Source organism: Nuphar pumila, chromosome 2 (assembly GCF_984573655.1).
Source record: "Nuphar pumila chromosome 2, dmNupPumi1.hap1.1, whole genome shotgun sequence".
NCBI classification, from domain to species: Eukaryota; Viridiplantae; Streptophyta; class Magnoliopsida; order Nymphaeales; family Nymphaeaceae; genus Nuphar; species Nuphar pumila.
Window position 1 is genome coordinate 141,145,146 of NC_143250.1, and position 19,690 is coordinate 141,164,835.

Consider the following 19,690-nt stretch of genomic DNA (forward strand, 5'->3'; position numbering starts at 1 on the left):
CCCCCCCCCCCACTCCCTCTAGAGAGAGAGAGGGATCATGGATCACATGCCCTGCAATCATACCACCCTTTGCCCTTTGACCGCAGCTTGCAAAAGCATCTCCACATGTTGGAGACCGGTTTTTAGTTTTGCATCTCCACATGTGCAGCCAATGATAAGGTTTTTCCTCGGCATAAGAAAAAAAAAGCACATCCATGTTGAGATTCTTAATGTAAATTAACGCTCGGATCTCAAACTTGGATTTTAGATCTCAAGTAAAAAAAAGAGATCTCGAGGAATACGAATCGTTGGATTGATCCCTCTCCATGAAACCAAAGATAATTGAATCCCTACTAAAACATGAATTTTTATATCCTCGTTTTGGGGGGACGTGATGCAGTAGTTTACCTCTTTTATATTTATGTGGGCCCGGCACTAAATTCAATATACGGATCTAATATGATCTAATATACAAGGTATTTTTAACGTGGGCCCCACACTAAATTCAATACACTGAACTAATGTGATAATATCCAAGGTATTCGAATGCACCATTATAATCTACTGGATCTGACCCAGTTGGGCCATGTAAAACAGTAAAGTATAACTCGAGGGCATGGAAAAAGTCAATCTCAAGAGAACATTTTGATACTGTGGCATGAACCATCCATCTCAAAGGTCACCTTTAGAGAGAGAGAAAATAGGAACCTTCTGTACCAAATGTGCAAAATAGAAACTTTCCATGACATTCCAAACAAGAGATTTTTTTTTGTATGTTCCCAACCATACACATGAAAATCTTCCCCACCTAAAGACATGGAGAAATGGTGGTGAAAATGTTTTTAGCCATGGCTCATGCTCCTCGCATGAAAATATTTCACGTGAAAATTTGCCATGAGTTTTCATTATAATCACTATCGATTTCAGACATGGTAAAAAAGAACAATATGGCATGCTAATCAATTTTTATTTATCCCGATTCTTGGGAACAATTACGCTGATGAACACGGGAGCAAGGTGGCTTTTCCCGGGGTTATCCCAAAAAAGAAAAAGGATTCCTTCCAATTCCACTCATATATCTATTTTCCCTAGATTACCACCCGGTTGTTTCCATCAACTCCTCCCCAAAATACATCCAAGCAGCTCATAAGAGAGTTTAAGAAATAAGCTGAAAGGCTGATAGGGAAATGGAGGTTTTTCTTTTTTCTACTATCATGGTCCATCTCAGGCTAAAAACTCCACACCTATTGTATTCAGTTATGAGGACACATATTCAAAACTTCTTCAGAAAAAGAGAAAATTAAAGATAGAACACTCTTGCTTTGAATGGTGGAACTACCACCCACCCTGACCCTGCCCCCTCTCAGCCATATAGGCTGCTTTCTCTTCCTTCTTTTTCCTGACAATCTCTAGAATTTTAGGATTGGTGAAGCGATCACGGACATACTTCATTTCCTCTGCTTGGATCTCTTTGATGGCGCTAGGATATGGATTTGGAGGAGGCTTCTTTCCTTGAAAACGTGCAATTTGCTTCAGCCTGATGTAGGCCTTCTTCTTTGCTTTCTTCTCAGCACGGTATTCCATCTGTAAGAGAATAGGAAACATCAATGAAGATCCTCATCAAAGTACTCTACATTGCACAAACAACCAGAAGTAAAGCAGTTCAAAATTATCAATGAAAATAATAAACCCAAATCTTCATCAAAAAGTTGGAATGCTTTGCTTGACAATTGCTAACTAGAATATTAATGCATTTTCCTGCCTGACTAGAAAACCTTTCACACGTTCCCTTCACTATATCCAAGTAATTAAGCTGATAACGTTTAAACTAAGTGTTATTTGGTTTGATCTACAGCACGTGCAGAAGAGCATGAATGACATTATTACCTGCATCTTTTAGATAGAAACCTCTCCTAAAGAACACATACAGCATCCAATGGAGGACCATGGCACAGTTTCAAACCCACTGCATGTCATGGGACAAAACTAGTAAAGAGAAACTGAAGAACAAAAAAGCTACAAAAGAACTCCTGTACATTGTGACTAGATAGAAAAAATTGTTTGAACTTGTTTCTGTGCCTGTCCCTAATAACAATTCAATTAGAAGATCAGTCTTCATAAAAAAAATAGAAAATGGATCTTTCTATGTCACCTGGGTACGTGTGTGGGTGCGGGTACGACATGGCAATTCCAAAAAATGTGGGTACAGGGACACGGCTAAATATATACTGAAAAATATATATTATATATCTAAAATATATATTATATATTGAAAATATAATATATAATATAATACAATATAGGACACGGCAAATGCTGTATCCAGGTACCAGTACCTGTGTCGACATGGGTACAGCACCCTAAGTGCCGTGTCGCGGTAACATAGGACTTTTTCCTTTTCATGCTCCAACTAGGATCGCTAAATGGGATAAGCTTAAGGCTGCAAACTACAGTTTCGATCTCAAAGCCTATAAATTTAGAACGTTTGCTTTGCCCTATGGATTCTCGAACTTTCTCAACTCTCTATGATTCTTGATTACAATCATATAAGAACCACAAGCCACACAAACATGAAAAGGTGTAGCCTTAGTTGTCAAAAGTTGTGCCTAGGCTGGCTAGGCGTAGGGTCACCGCCTAGGCTTATGGGTCTTGGCGGTAGGGCCCTGTTTTTTTTACCTAGGCTGTCCATGCCTAAGCCACAGGGATATAGTTATGTTCTTTTAAAAAAAATGTGTCTTTTCTTTTATTTTTCTTCCCCTCCCACCCCAAAAGCTTTCTTTTTTCATTCTCTCATTTTCACTTTTGTTGTTCTTTTTTACTTTATTTTTTTTTTCTTCTTCCTCCTTTCACCCCTCCACTTAGTTGTCAAAGGCGGAGCCTAGGTGCCGCCTAGGCGGTCTAGCCGAGGTAGTCCCTCGGTTTGATGTGCAGTTGCACACACATATATATGTTTTCTGTGTAATTGTATATAATTATATATATAAACATATATTATAAATTTACAATATTCTGTGTTTATATATTAGATATATACATATCTATGTACTTAATTCATATACAATCTATAAACGTATGAGTTATCTATTTGACTATTTTTATGTAATATAATTGCTTTACAGTGCTCGACATATTATTTGTCTATTGCTTATTGTTGATTGATTTTATGTTGCATACATGTTTGTTATTAATTTTAATGTTTACATATTTTGTATGTTTTTAAAAAAAAATTATTTGTGGTACCGCCTATGCCTGGCCTAGTCTTTTTAGGGGCTCACTGCCTAGGCCCCACCTAGAGCCTTTACAACTAAGGGTGTAGTCTGTAATTCTGAAATCTCAAATGTGAAAGTTGAGATCTTTTAACCTGTGAAAGTTGGTCACAAGTATGAACCTGTATCAACAATCATAGGTTGACCACTAACAGATGAGAATTACAGGCTGAGGAATCACAGTTGTGACCAAATTGAATGTGCCATAAGCATCGAATATGATGCTGTCCAAGCTCATTTCCACACATAGACTATAATCCAACTATCATGAATATAAATTGCCAGAATGACACAGGTTGTTTTAATACCCTCTACCATGAAACAAAATTATTAGTAAAGCACACACTTGTTACCAAGTTGCCTAAAATTCTAGAGATTATGTAAAAAGATGCCAGAATCACAGTTGTGACCAAATTAAAAGTGCCATAAGCATCGACAATGATGCCGTCCAAACTCCATTTGCACAAATAGACCACAAGCCAACTATCATGAACATAAATTGCTGCAACGACACATAGGTTCTTGTAATACCCTCTACCATGAAACAAAATTATTAGTAGACCACGCACTTGTTGCCAAGTTGCCTAAAATTCTAGAGATTATGTTAAAAGATGCCACTGAGACAGCCTTATCCCCAGATGGGCATCTGCTGTCCAGTTTGGACCCAGGTCATCATAAATCCTGCCCCTCTGAATCTGACATGAAATGACTGCTACTCTTTTTCTTAACAATCAGTGATAGATACAGAAATGGGTCTGAAGCTTGTGAACCATAATCCAACATATATTTGGCATATGCCACTGCAGAAAGGGAACCAATTATTCTTAAAAAAAATAGTTACCTACATTGAGAGAGAGAGAGCATAGGCAAGTAGAGAACTTTCTACTATAGAAGTTTGAAGCCCATCATAAGTTTTGGTAACCCTTCACCAAACCCATAACCATTGCATCTCTCTTATAAAATGAAATACATGGTTTTCTTATCACAGCTATTGGGTTGCTATATATCCAATAGTTGTGATTAGGGAGTAGGTAAGCCCAGTGCCCCATATTATTGTGTTTGAGTGTGCGCACATGTGTGCATGTTTCAGATGGTCACATTTTTTGTGATTATTCATGATGTTGACTTTGATGCTCTAACAAAACTGAAATTCCTCAATAAAAAATAATCTAAGTGAAAAGTACAGAAAAAAAGTATAACCAATCAATTAGTAACAGAAAAAACTATATCATATATTTAAAAAAGCTACATACATCAGCTACAGCCATTGCTTCTTCTTCACTAACTCCCTGTTCTTTCAACTCAAGCACACGCCAACCAAAGACTCGAGCTGGTGGTGGATCAAAACCACTAAACCTGCAAATTTTCAAGAATCAAAGTCAATAATATCCTAAACAATTAACCGAACTGAAGAAAAGAACATGAACTTACAAGCAATAATGCAATCAGGCAGAAAATTATTTGCATATATAAAAAGCAAAAACCTCACTTGAAGAAGAGAGAATTTTTACAGCAGCATTAGAGGATGGAGAGATCCAATAGACATAAGCAAATAAGGCACTGCTGACAGGAAAGGTTGCTAGATTTGGCAGAGTTGAGCCCTCAGGTCACAAGAGAGAAAGAGAGAAGAAGAGAGAATACAAGAAAGTTCTAGGGGACGTCCTCAGATTCATTATTGGGGGACGCCCCTAGAGGTGTATTTATAAGAGTAAAGAAGTGATACATCAGGACTTGTTTACACAATTACATCATGACTCCTTTGTATAATACAAGACTTTGAGTTGGACTATATCTCATCCCAGCTAGGTTCCTATTATGAGTGAGACTCTTCATGCCACATCATCTGACATGTCACACTTATGACATGTGTCATCATGACACGTGTCCTATGTCACATCACCTAATCTTTAGACTCCCCCTCAAACTGTGCATGGTTGAAAAGCATGGACAGTTTGTCCTTAAGCATCCAATGACGAAGAAAGGGTAACAGTTTGGTAAAAATATCAGCCACTTGATGATCTACAGAAATAAAATGTGGCTGTACTTCTTTTTCTACTTGCTTGCAAACAAAATGTTGGTCCAACTCAACATGCTTCATCTTCCCATGCTGAACAGGGCTAATTGCAACTGCCACTGCACTCAGATTATCACAGTATATGAAGGATATATCCACTGTCGCAAGGTTGACAGCAGATGACGAAGCCATAAAATTTCAGCCGTGACAGCAGCTATTGTGCTATATTCAGCCTCAGTGTTTCATCTGGCCACAGTCCTCTGTCTCATGCCACTAAATGTCTTCCTAAAAATATTCCATAACTGGTAATTGACCTTCTTGTAGAGGGATCACTTGCCCATTATGTAATTGAATAAGCAACTATGACAATGCTCATTGAATACGGGTGGATGGTCGGTTTGGAGTAGATGATACCATCAGTCATTGTGCCCTTGATATATCTGAGGATCCTCTTTACAGCATCCATGTGGCTTTGTCTAGGATCATGCATAAACTGTGACACCCGATTCACAGCATAAGCCAGATCTGGTCTTGTGAAAGTCAAGAAAATACTGAAGTTCACCAACTATTCTTCTGAATCTTTCTGGAGAATCCAACAAGCTATCATTCTCAATGCCTTCATGAAGCTTTACATTTAATGTCATTGGGATCTTAGCAGGTTTATAATCTGCCATACCATATGTTGTAGAAGATCCTGAGCATATTTACTCTGTGAAAGAGCTAAAGAGGCAGTGGCTTTATCTACCTGTGCACCCAGAAAATATCTAAGAACCCCAAGATCCTTCATGTGGAACTTCTGGTGAAAAAAGATCTTGAGATCCTGAATGTGTGACTCACTGCTTCCTGTTATAATAATGTCATCAACATAGGCAAGAGTCACTGTCATGCCGGAACCATTAATGTGGGTAAACAAGGAGTAATCGCATTGACCGCGTGTGAAGCCAACATATTGAACTGCAGTACTGAATGTCTCAAACCATGCCCTGAATGCCTGCTTTAGTCCATAGATGACTTTTTTCAGTTTCAAGGTTGTCTTTGCAACGTCACCTTCAGAATAACCTGGAGGATGTTCCATATAGACCTCCTCATATAACTTTTCATGAAGAAATGCATTCTTCACATCAAGTTGATACAATTGCCAACCAAAAGAAACAAGAGAAAGAATAACATGGATTGTGCCCATCCTGACAACTGCACTAAAAGTCTCAGCAAAGTCAAGGCCATGCTTTTGAGTATATCCTTTGACCACTAGTATTGCTTTATACCTCTCAATATTACCATCTGCCTTATGTCTTGTTTTATACTTCTCAATACTACCAGCAATATTTTTGTTCAGGGGTCTATCTACAACCTCCCAAGTGCCACATTCATGCAAGGCATTGATCTCTACATTCATGGCTTCAATCCATCGATTATTTTTACAAGCTTCCGCAAAATTGTATGGTTCCTTTTCCTGATTAATAACAATCATAAACAATTTAAAATCCACAGAAAATGTATCAAAAATGACTCATTTATCCGGCAGATGACATTGCCTGGCCGATCTTCTAAACTGAACCTGGTGTCCATTATTGTCTGTGACATCGTGTACATCATCTATGATTCCTTCCTGAATTAATTGTAGCTCTAACTGCACCTTAGTGCGCCTCTTATGTACCAAGGGAACTGCTGAAAAGGAGCCGGACCAGCAGTACCTTCATTCACACTGAATTCGTGATCATGGCCAGGCTGCACCTCAAGTGTTGCTGGCTGAGTTTTTAGAAGAGCTTCTTCTGACTGCACATGACTTGAACATGCTTTCTCATGTGGCTAGGAATCGTAGGAGGTTGTTTGAGCTGTTATGGTTGTTTGGGCTGTTACGGGCCAGAATCTTATCAGCGATCTGAACTAATATGAATTATCTTTTCCAGCTGAAACTCCACACTCATTTTCATGGAATATAACATCTCTGGAAATAAGGAGGCGATTGGTCTCAACATTAAAGCACCTATATCCTTTGATTTCATCATCATAACCAACAAACTGGCAAACTTGAGCCTTGGGAGCAAAATTATGTCGGAGGGAATCATCGACATGAACATAGCACTTACATAGTGACATGTTTTTTTTGGCAAAATCTTGTTTTTCAAAAACTCGCAAGAAATAAAAAAAACATAAATCTTGCATTTTTTCTGCGAAATATCGGCAATAAAAAATAACTTTTAAATTATAAAAATATTTTTTATAAGAAAATATTAATAAAAATTATTTAAAAATAAAAATATACGGTTTTTATGATAAATAGTCACTTAAAACGTAATTATCGCATTTAAATTATGGTATTTATGTTTTTTTCATAAATCTTGTGATATTTTGAAAATCTTGCGAGAAATTGCAGTTTTAAACTTTCAGGCAATTTCTTGCGATATTGGCGTGAGATTTTCATAAATCTCACAATATTTGTCACTATGAGCACTTACAACCAAAGGCACGAAGTATAGAATAATTAGGATCCTTTTCCAAATAACCTAAGATAAGGTGTTTCACCATTCAGCCCATTCAAAGGCATCCGATTAATAAGAACACATCGGTATGAAAAGCTTCCATCCATAGGTCCGTTCGTAATTTAGAATCATTCATCATGATGAGAGTCGTTTCTACCACATGACGATGTTTCCTTTCAGCAGTCCCATTTTGAACTGCAGTCTTTGGATAAAACATTTCATGCACATTGCCATTATCACAAAGATATTCAACAAAGTAACTCGAAGTGAACTCACTGTCCCCATCACTACGAAAGGCAAGGATTTTTCTAGAGAATTGGGTTTCAACATAGGCTTTAAACTATTTGAAAATATGGAAAACTTGATCTTTGGATTTCAAAAAGAAGATCTAAGTGAAACAACTAAAATCATCAACAAAAATTACATAGTATTTAGATTTGGAACGAGACATTACGGGTGCTGGTCCCCATAAATCAAAATGAACAAGTTCAAAAGGAAATGAAGTCTTTTTTATTAGAATATCCAAACGGTAATTCATGACTCTTACACATGCGACAACTATTGCAAGAAACAAAAGAGATTGTTATTAGACAAAATACTTAAGGAACCAGAATGACAATGACCTACCTAATCTACGATGCCATATTTCGGTGTTACCAATGGGACGAGTGACCTCAGACAAAAGTAATGGAGATGCAGAGTAAGAAACACGATTGTCTGATGACGAAGGAACTTCATTCACCACATAGAGACCACTACATCACTTCCCTTCAACGAGCATCCGCTTCGTGTGAATATTTTTCACAAAAACAAAAGACGAAGAAAAGGAGATGAAAATTCAATTGGTCGGCCAATTGAGAAACAAAGATAAGATTGCACTTAATGCTAGGAGAAAGAAGAGTGTTGGGTAAATAGAAGGGACCATAATTGGTGGGTATTAAGGCAGTGACTATATGAGTGATGGAGGTGACGTTTACCATCTCCTGTAAATAATACGACTTAGTTCATAATAAGGCATACCATAAACGAAATTACATATGTCTCCTGACACATGGTGAACAACCCCAAAATACCAAGAACCAAACGTTCTGAGAAGTCTCCGTCTGTGAGGAAGAAGGAGCAGTCTATCATCTGGCGTTTTGTTGTGCATGTGAACCAGTGGACCACTGACTTGTTGGCTGACCTTGACGCAAATTTAGATGGCTGAACGTGGCGCTAAGAGCATCATGATCCTGATACGAGGCAACTGATGATGGATAAGAAGGTGGTGGTGTAGCAGGACATGAAGATGGTGTCATAGAAGAGGATAGAGGCCTTAAACCTCCAAAGGGAACGTCGGAAAGAGCACAAAAATGAGTTGGAATAAGAACTGTTGGTGGACGATATGCGGGCATTTACCTCTAGTAACAGTCCGAACTGGTCTGTCCGCACTTGCCACACATTTGACGCATGACATTCTCACTTGGACGTGACCCACCATCAGGGTATGTAAAAGTTTTGCACCTCTACCGAAGGAGTTGGTTCTGCCACATCCTCGGACTCTTCTACCACGACCAAAGTATGAGCCAGTGAACAAAACCTCATTAGAAGATGTGTGATCCATATTCTTCTTTGTGGAAGAGGTACCAAGGTCAAACATGGCCTTGTGTTCTAAAAGCATTGAACATAACTAATCAAAGGGAGGTTGTGGTCTCTGACCCGAGTACATGGTAACAAACATGTTAAATTCTTACCCCAATCCTCGAAGGGTATGCATGCCTATATCCTCATCAGCAACAAGGGCACCTACTGTTGCAAGTTGACCCGTGATAGATTATATCTTGCTCAGATAATCTATCGCACTAGAATCACCTCTGGATAACCGTCCAAATTCTCCTTTCAAATGACAGATCTTAGAAGTAGATATTTGTTCAAACCAACGATGTAAGATCGGTTAGAGATCGCGAGCGTTAACTCCTGTGGGAATATGAAGCAAAACTTCCCGTGATAAAGTGGTTGTAACATAAGCTGCTTGGTCATTTTTAGACCATATAGAAAAGTCCGAATTTGGGGCAAGGTTTTCGGTCTACTTGCCATCTTTTGATTCAGAATGTAGAATAAACTCTGCAATAACAGGTAGAGTCTCGCCGAGATGCCCGATCAAACCATGGTGGATGATAAAGGAAATAATATGCTTTTTCCAGGTAACAAAATTGAAGGAGACTAACTTGACAGAAACAAGTTGACTAAGGAAGGAGGAATTAATAGGAGAACTAGAATGTAAAGTAGCCATAACAAAGGACAGAGGAAGCGGGTATCACCAGCACATTTTTTTTGCTGGTCGATAATAACAGCTGCAGACTAAGGGTGTGTTGCATGTAACAATTAGATCCCTATGCCCCCCCCCTTTTTAGGAAATATAAGAGACAAAAGAACCAAGGAAAGTCAAGAAAAGAATAAAAAAAAGGTCTTTCAAGAAAGACAGAAATAGAAAAGAAAGTATTTAAAGAGAAAGAAAGAACTAAGAAAGAAAATGTTTAAAGAGAGAAGATAAGGTCCACCATTTTTTTTAAGGAACGATGTATGCGGCAATCTGAAATTTTTCAGATCTGAATTCCCTCTCTTTTTTTTGGAGGACGTGATAACCTCTTTTTTTTAAAGGACGTGCTTTGAAAGAATAAAGAAGCAAGAACGAATAAAGAATAAAGCAAGGGAAGAAGAAGGAATAAAGAATAGTGATAAAGAAGATCAAACATTTTTCAGTAGCCTCTGATTGATAGGGACTTATTCTCGCCCTGCTCTGATACCATGTTAGATTTGGCAGAGTTGAGTTGTCAGGTCACAAGACAGAGAAAGAGAGAAGATGAGAGAATACAAGAAAGCCCTAGGGGACATCCTCAGATTCATTATTGGGGGACGTCCCTAGAGGTGTATTTATAGGAGTAAAGTAGTGATATATTAGGACTCCTTTACACAGTTACATCAAGACTCCTTTGTAGAATTGAGTTGGACTATATCTAATCCCAGCTAGGTTCCTATTATGGGTGAGACTCCTCATGCCACAACATCTGACACGTCACACTTATGCCATGTGTCCTATTTCATGTGACCTAGTCTTTATAGGAGGTCCCAAGCCTATGTCAAACTGTATTTTTATGACAGTAAAACCATGATCAGAATAAGAACCATATCAGTTTTGGGTAATAATCTTTTAATCTGATTAGTTTCAGATGATTCCTGGGTCAAAATGGTCCTCGCTGGAGACTCAGCCAGATATAATCCACATTGTACCATGCGCACAAATAGCACCCCCAATGCGACAAATCAAACTGGAGTGCACGTCGAAAAGGACACATCCCAACAGTGCATGTTTGATATCATAAAATAAAAATGTTACACATAAACTGAATTAGGATTCAACTACATATATTTGAAATGAGCTGAAGATGCAGCAACTAGACCAACATCTAAATCTAAAATCAAATCCACTAGCATGTTTGCCAAATTAGACTAGGATCAGTGATGATCTATTCTTAAATCTGCCTTCTGTGTGTGTGTGAGTGTGCACATACGTGTGTAAAGTCTGGGCTATACCCTACTCCAGAATAGCTGCATCTACTGGCATGTTTTTTATCCTGAGGATACGATCATCCTTTAGAGGTACATTGAATAGCTATCTGACTTTTGAGGATGGACTGAGGCATTTGGCTCAAATTGATATGATGGAACACATAAAAACATTGCAAGACTTAAAAAAACAAAGAATATACTTTGTTCTGGGCGTTGAAAATGTTGCCACTAATGTGTGTTCTATACCAGTATAAGATACAAGTAGAAACTGGGTTGGGTACATATTCAACATCTCCTGCCTAACAATGTCTTTTTGATACATACAAGTGAAAGGACAAAACCACAATCTCAGAGGACCCTCAGAATGTGAATGCAGAAAATTTCATGATATTGCACTCAACAGGACAATTGAACATGAAAACTACATTTTTTTATCAAATGTTAGGATGACAATGAAAACCAGGTTGAAACCTTGGGTTTCAGTATTAACCCCATTAACCATTTAAACCGTGTTTGGTTTTTTGTTAGGATGCCACCAAAACCCTGTTATTGCAAAACTTGGTTAAAACGTGATTTTGCAAAACCAACCATTCCCCAAGATGTTTCACAACCAAAACCTGGTTTTTCGGGCCCCAGACATCTACGTGCCTCTGCTTTGCACGATTCCCTCCTCCCATACCATCTCTTTCCCAAAGCCCTACTCTACAGCAGATCTTTCTAGGGGCCTCCAACAATCATGCAGTTTCTGGCATCAATCTATAGCTGACAACATACCCATAACTCTCTCTCTCTCTCTGCCTCTTTTTCAGAAGAAAAGAATTACAAGATCCTAAATTATGATCAAATTTCCATGGCATAGACAGCACCCAAGATTGTTTTTAGATCTCACATGAATTCACAGGTTGCTCTAAGATAGAAGCATTGGAAACTCTATCTTGATTGCAAGACATTATTTAGCTTACCTAAAATCCATAATGGATGGACTGATCATGGATAATGTTTACTGCTTTTTTTATGCATACAGTCTTCAATCACCACTTGTCTTTAACCTTGTTAAGTTTATATCTCTTATGGTGTTACAATTTCTTTTCTTTGATTCATGCTGGACAAGCTTTGTTATTATATCTTTTTAGAACTTAGAACTATATTTTGGTAAAATGTGTTAAAATGTATCATTCAATCTTTGTAATCTTATACATATTTTATATATATAAAGGATGATACATATACATATAGGTATATATATGCATATGTATCTTCCTAATTATATATATAAAATATATATTTCTCTATTATTAGGCATAAGGGTAGTTTAGTCATTTCCCCTTTTTACGCATATTCCATTTGGAATATGTTTGTAATTTTATTTTTTTTTTATTTTTTTATTTTATTCATTCTTGTGGTTTGTGCCACCTAGGGAGGCTCCCAAAAGAGTCGTTGGGGAGCCCCCAACGGTCACAAATGTGACCGTTGGGGGCTCCCAACGACTCCTTTGGGAACCCCCTATGTGGCACATCTCTTGTTATAAATAGGGGTCTCCCCCTTGTAATGTATTCACTCCTTTGGAGGAGCCATTGCTCCATGTAATGGGTGTTTCACCCTTCCTCTTTTCAATAATATCAACTTATGCCTTATAGGCATTTTTGCCCCTTTGTGGGTTTATGTGTTAGCACATTATGTGCTTGTGTTTTCCCCTTTAGTGGGTATATTTGCACTTCATGTGCATGTGTATGGTTCATTATTGAACCTAATATATTCAAAGTCGTTTCTTTACATGGTATCAGAGCAAGGTTGGGATCGAGTTGCTCTTTGTTGCATTGGGAAGCGTGCTATTCAAGAAATTTTAAAAAAGAATGGTGAAGTTCTTGTTTCTTTCTTTTACTTCTTAAAATTATTTGATATGCATTATATTTCTTTAAGTATTATGCATTATGAAGAATTATATGTTTTTTCATATGTGCTTCTCTCTTTTGCTTCTTAAAAATGTTTGGTATGCATTATACTTCTTTAAGTATTGAGCATCATAAAGAATTAGATATGCTTTTGCATTTGTGTTCTCCATGTCATTATGAGTTTGGATTCTTAACAATTCCATTGAACTTTTTATATTATTCACTTTCGTATGTCTTTTCTTGAAAAATAAGTTTTTTAAAGAAAGTTATGCTAGAAGTAAAATGTTTGTGAGAGATGTAGCATTGCTCACATACTCTGATCATAATTATTTCATATTAAAGGTATGTGTTTACCCTCAAAAATGTCCTATATGAGGTTTTTTCATAATAACATGTGTCTTTGAAAATTGATGTTTTATTTTCCTACCTAATGAGTTCTTTTTCATACGAGCAGTGTTTGATTAAGAAGGCATTTTTATCGATTGAATTAAGTTTTAGAAATGATCTCATAAAATATGGTTATCCTCTTTTCATTCCTCAATTCAATTTCAAGAATATGTTTTATTATAAGATTTATGTTCTTCATTAATTTCATGTTGTGTTTATTTTAAAACATATTCATGCCATTGGTTATAATCTATTAAGTCATATAATATTATGAACTTATGCCATAACGCAATCCTAGTATTCTCTTTGGGGATTTTTTTTCACTTTAATAAAGTTTTCCCTCTTCCTTTCGTATGTATCCACATTTGAGAATTTTGTTTGTTGGATCTCTCCTTGAGAGGCCTTTTTATCATTGTGAATCTTCTTATGAGTACATACTCTTTGAGAAGATTTCATGATTGTTATAAGCTTCTTGTTAATATTGGTTTTTTTATTTTTTTAATATTACCATCTTTGTGAAAGCTTGAGAGTCTCAAGTGTTTGCTCCTTTTTATACATGCATTATTGTATGTTTGCTATTATTATGCTTTTTGCATATTTTGTTCAAGTGTTGTGAGAGTGTCTTCGTACACTTCTTTTATAAAGTATTCATGCTTGTATGCGTATTCATAGACATTTTCACATGGTACTCTCTTTTCAATAAAGAGATGATATATATTGCCTTCCTTAGGGCTTGTTTTGTCCCTTAGTGGACTTGTGAGATTGTTCCTTTTATCATTATAAGTGCTTCCGCAATTTCTTGTTACATGTTGTCCTAAATTTGCTCATTTAAGATTATTGTCATTCTATATCTTGGTATGCATATAATTGCAATTTATAGAGACTTGATTTGATTCTTGGATTATTCCAAATCCGTCCTCACAACATGACATTGCTTAAATATTTCATGTTGTGTTTATTGAGTCTTTTGATAATGATCATGATTGAACATAATTTCGTATTTATGCAAAATTATTATAAGGCATATTGTTGTGATTAATTATGTTGGACCTTTGAATTGGCCTCTTTGTAAAATCACATATTTGGAAAATGATTTCCCTAAGTGTTCATTGCCTTTTTTATGACATTTATTTTTATCCATCACAAGTTATATGATGCAACAATCTTTTTTTGTATGGCCTTATTGTTATATTAGAGATAATTGTTGAGGTGAGTTAAGGGCACCTTGTGTTATGTCATTTTAGATTGTCCAATTACCATATTAAAGATGGTTGTTGAGGTGAGTTATGGGCACCTTGGGACTCTAGAATGATTTGTTATATGATCACTAATTATGAGTGTGTCACTCATTTTCTTTTGGCCATTGATCTTATGGATGATCTTATTTATATATAAATGTGATGGATATATGGTGTCTTGGAACCTTAAATGTTTTAAGGTATATTTAATTCAAGGGTGTTGGGGATTATTGCCCAATCTTTTATTGCTTATGAATCTTATGAGTGCATTTGCACATTTGTGATTTCATGTTTTGTGCTTTTGTGCACAAGTGTTCCAAGTGTTCTTGGTATGTGTATGTTCTTACATTTATATCGTTCCATCGATTATAGTATCTTGTTAAAGATACTTTTACATGCTTTCGTGCACAAATGTTTCAAGTGTTCTTGTTGTACGTATGTGCACATATTTATTTTCAAAATATTGTCCAAGGTTTTATATATATGTTTGTCATTACAAGTTTTATTGCCTCAAAGGTCTTCTCCTTTTATAACTCTTATCTAAGTGTCATCATATGTAGACAAGAATTTTATTACACCTTTGTGTGTTGGTAGCCCTTTGTTGGCTTTGTTTCTCTTGGTCTAGTAGCTGAACACACTTGTCTTGAGTGTTATTATATGTAAACAAGGCACGTTGATTCACACCATGGTGTGTGATCTTTAGTCCATGTTGGCATTTGTGTCTTTGTTCTAGTCGCTGAGATGTATGCTCATGGTTGGCTTCTTTCACTCAATTCAAGTGTCATTTTATGTAGACAAAATATATATTGTATTTTTAGCCCATAGTTGGCTTGATACTCTTGTTCTAGTAGCTGAACATACTTGGTCTTGAGTGTATTTTTACGTAGACAAGAGATGTTTTTGGTCCATGTTGGCATGTATTCTCTTGTTCTTATCGTTGATGCACTCATTTCAAGTATTATTACATGTAGACAAGAAGTTCTTTTGCACATCTTTGTGTGTGTCATTTGGCCTTTAATGGCATTATATTTATATTCTTGATCTAGTAGCTTATACACTTGATTTATGGGTTTTAGAAGACTAATGAGGTAGTTGCTTGTAGTGGATGAACTATTGTTGAAAGTTATGAAATTACATTCATTTTTTTGCTTTCTTTTAGATACAAGTGAATCATATCTTTGATATGCATATTTTAAAATTAAATCAATATTTTAGCATTTAATCTATATATTAAGTGCTTATGGTTTTTTGGCCACTTTTTGATATGCAAAATGAGTTTTTTGTCATTTGAGTGAGATTTTCCTTAAACTGTGAGGTTCTCTACTCAATTAACACTCATTATTTTGCCTCTTAAATGGATTTAAAATCTTCTTGAAATCGCTTTCAAAGGAATTGCTAAAATCAATAACCCTTGTCTTTCTATATGTTTGGAGCATGTTCATTAATGTTTCTTTTAAGTGTTGATTCATTTCATGATAGTATATGCATATGCTCATTTTGGCCTTTTAGGCCCTCATTCAATAAAGTTTATATAACTTATGCCTCTTCGTAGGCTTCTTGTGGTGTCCCTTAGTGGACCATTGTGTTATTCCTCATTATGAGGTTAGGTTTGTCCAATATTGGACCTCATGAATGCATTATGCACTCTTTAAACATGGTATATGATTATGAAAATTGGTTTTCTAAAATCATCTTGCATACATAAGTAATTATCTTGTTCTATCAAAATCTTGTATGCATAGAATATCTTTTTGCACCATTACTTTTGGATGAATTATATAATGTGATTTTTTGGTTAATTCATCTTACTTGGAATATTTCGCTTGATTTAAGTGCAAAGATATCTTTTACTTGGACTTTTTCTTGATTTGTTCCACAGGATCTTGAAGATGAGAGGAAAAGAAGTACCTTGGATAGATCATGAAAGGTGCTCATCGTAAAAGACTTTGGAGGAAGACATTTGCAAATTTCAATGACATTTGGACTGAAGGCTCTTGAAGCCTTGAGATTCTTCCTCTTGCATTCTTCAATCTTTTCGTTCCCCCACGCAAAGTTTGAGGGGGGGTGTTAAAATGTATCATTCAATCTTTGTAATCTTATATATATTTTATATATATAAAGGATGATACATATACATATATGGTATATATGCATATGTATCTTCCTAATTATATATATATATATATATAATATATATTTCTCTATTATTAGGCATAAGGGTAGTTTAATCATTTCCCCTTTTTACGCATATTCCATTTGGAATATGTTTGTAATTTTATTTTATTTTTATTTTTATTTTATTCATTCTTGTGGTTTGCGCCACCTAGGGAGGCTCCCCAAAGAGTCGTTGGGGGCTCCCAACGACTCCTTTGGGAGCCCCCTATGTGGCTCCTCTCTTGTTATAAATAGGGGTCTCCCCCTTGTAATTTATTCACTCCTTTGGAGGAGCCTTTGCTCCATGTAATGGGTGTTTCACCCTTCCTCTTTTCAATAATATCAACTTATGCCTTATAGGCATTTTTGCCCCTTTGTGGGTTTATGTGTTAGCACATTATGTGCTTGTGTTTTCCCCTTTAGTGGGTATATTCGCACTTCATGTGCATGTGTATGGTTCATTATTGAACCTAATATATTTAAAGTCGTTTCTTTACAAAATGATCACAAAAAAACTAAAAAACAGGTTAATTGTCATCAATGCATGATTTTCAGATAACTAGGTTACCCATAGGTTAATAGATTCTCATCCAAACAGCAAAACCAGGTTTTTAAGGTTTGTGGAAACCAGGTCAAAAGCCAAGTTTTTCAGCATGTCATCCAAATGCACCCTTAAAAGTTACAGCTTTCTTCATTAAAGGTTACTAACTATAATATATGTAACAAGTGGAGACCTCAAAAAACAATATAAAGAGAATCAATTTCAACCAGAAAAGAAGCGAGAAAACTAACCTAATAGCATCCTCATATTTAGAATCAGGATGCTTTTGAAAAAACTTTTTAACATATACATCCTCAGGGAGAGCGATCTTCTCAACTTTTCCATCAGTGCGAGGGAAAGTAACAGGTGGTGCCCTGTACAAATCAATTGTCACAAAGCAAACTTGAAATGACCAAATACAACTACAGTCTATCTAAGCATTCGGCAACAACATGTAGAGGAAATTCTTACTGTTCCATGGCTTTAAGCCAGACAGGTTCAGCTATTGCAAGGCCCTTTACGAGCTTTCTCGTCTTTGTAAGCAGGTCTCCTCTCATGAACGACATCTCGAATCAAGTTAAGAGTCAACAAGGGAAAACAACTGGGGGTAATTCATACGCTGCTGTATATGGTTTAGTAATTTGCAGATCAATCTTCCTACACTAAATGCCAATGTGAATATATTATAATTGAACATCAAAACACACATTGCAGATCAATCCTCCAACATTAAGGCCCTGTTTGAAAGCCTTGAATCTGAGGCATGTTGTGGCTTCCACCAGTTCTCTCATGCTCTTTACTGTAATGAAATGAGAGCACTCTCACAACCCACGACCCAAAAGGGTTCAAGCGAGAGACAAGATGATCACTCACACCACCCAAATATGGGTTCAAACACACAAAAGACTACTAAGGGTCAAGTCAACAACATAAAAAATACAAGTTTCCTTTCATAAAATGAATACAAGATTCATACATTACGGCAGTGGCAGCCCCTGCCCGCCACTCTGCTGGTAACCCTAAGAAGGGGGCAGTGGCAGGGCGCGGAAAGCGGCAGGGGACCCAGCCCTTGCCGACCTTCTGTTATCGCAAACAGGGGCAGGGGCAGGGGCAGGGGCAGGGGCTTGGCCCCTTCCGACCTGCCGGAAAGGCAGAAAAACGGCAGGGCTCGGCCCCTGCCGTCTAGCTGACGAACACAGGAGGCGGCAGGGGTTGAGCCCCTGACTATCCACCCGGAAACGCAGAGTGGCAGGGGCTCGGCCCCTGCCGACCTACAGCATGCAAGAAGGTGGCAGCGGTGGCAGGCTGCCGACCGGTCAAGGGGAAACAGGGGGGTGTCGACCCCCCCCCCCCCCCCGCGCCCTGTCCGGCGACAGGAAAAGAGCAGGGGGCGCTGGCCCCCTCTCTGTCGAACGATAAAGGAGACAGGGGGGCGTCGGCCCCCTTATCCGGCGGGAAAAATCAAAGAACAGGGGGTACCGACCCCCTGTCCGATGATCCGAACAAGGCAGGGGGCGTCGCATCCCTGTCGGACGGAAAGAAAAAACAGAGGAAGACAGAAGAAGATGTAGAAGAAGGGGAAAAGGAGGGTGGAAGGCGCGGCAGGGGCCGCCGGCCTCCTGCCGACCTTCCGGCGAACGCAGAGGGAGAGGGGAGGCGCGGCAGGGGGGCGCCCGCCTCCTGCCTGCCTCCCGTCGAACACAGAAGAAAGGGGGAGAAGGGGAAGGCACGGGGGCAACGGCCTCCTGCCGGCCCTCCGGCAGCAAGAAGAAGAAGAGGAAAAGGAGGGCATACCTGGAAGGGGGACGTCGCCGTCGGAAGGTGTCGTTGAAGCTGCCGCACGCAGGGAGCGAGAGGGAGAAGGAGGAGGAGGAAGAGCGCAGGGGCGAGGGCTCCTCCCTCACCCTCGCGTGCTCTCTTAAAGGGTTTCCCTGTTTAACGAGAGGGGGAAGAGGGGAACTGCGGCGCAGGGGAGCAAGAAGGGCGGGTCCAGGTCGGATCCGGGTTCAACCCGAGCCCGGTTTTTTAGTGGGTTTCGCACATGGTCCTTATATTATATGTAATATAAGAACTGAAATTAATTAAGAAAGCTACACTAAAGTGGAAGCAGATCAGTTCATGCTGAAAATGAGCGTTTTTGCTCATGCGGGCATCTTGGCCGTCTGTTTGCATTTTGGATGAATGCCA

At 37.9% G+C, this 19,690-nt stretch overlaps 1 protein-coding gene across 3 annotated transcripts; it reads right to left on the bottom strand.

Moving 5' to 3' along the window:
* Window positions 1-1,143: 1,143 nt before the first annotated feature.
* On the bottom strand, window positions 1,144-19,414 carry LOC149847356 (uncharacterized). Of its 3 annotated transcripts, none has more exons than XM_089998394.1 (5): window positions 19,298-19,414; window positions 17,975-18,165; window positions 17,755-17,877; window positions 4,499-4,601; window positions 1,144-1,563 (listed from the first exon to the last, which is right to left on the bottom strand). In XM_089998394.1, exons 2-5 carry the CDS (start codon window positions 18,067-18,069, stop codon window positions 1,315-1,317), a joined length of 570 nt encoding a protein of 189 aa, XP_089854520.1. In that variant the 5' UTR covers window positions 18,070-18,165; window positions 19,298-19,414; the 3' UTR covers window positions 1,144-1,314. The 3 variants fall into 3 exon arrangements, with proteins under 3 accessions (XP_089854520.1, XP_089854518.1, XP_089854517.1); XM_089998392.1 differs by having other exon boundaries at window positions 17,975-18,160; window positions 19,298-19,413; XM_089998391.1 differs by having other exon boundaries at window positions 17,975-18,069; window positions 19,298-19,315.
* Between the last annotated feature and the right edge of the window lie 276 nt (window positions 19,415-19,690).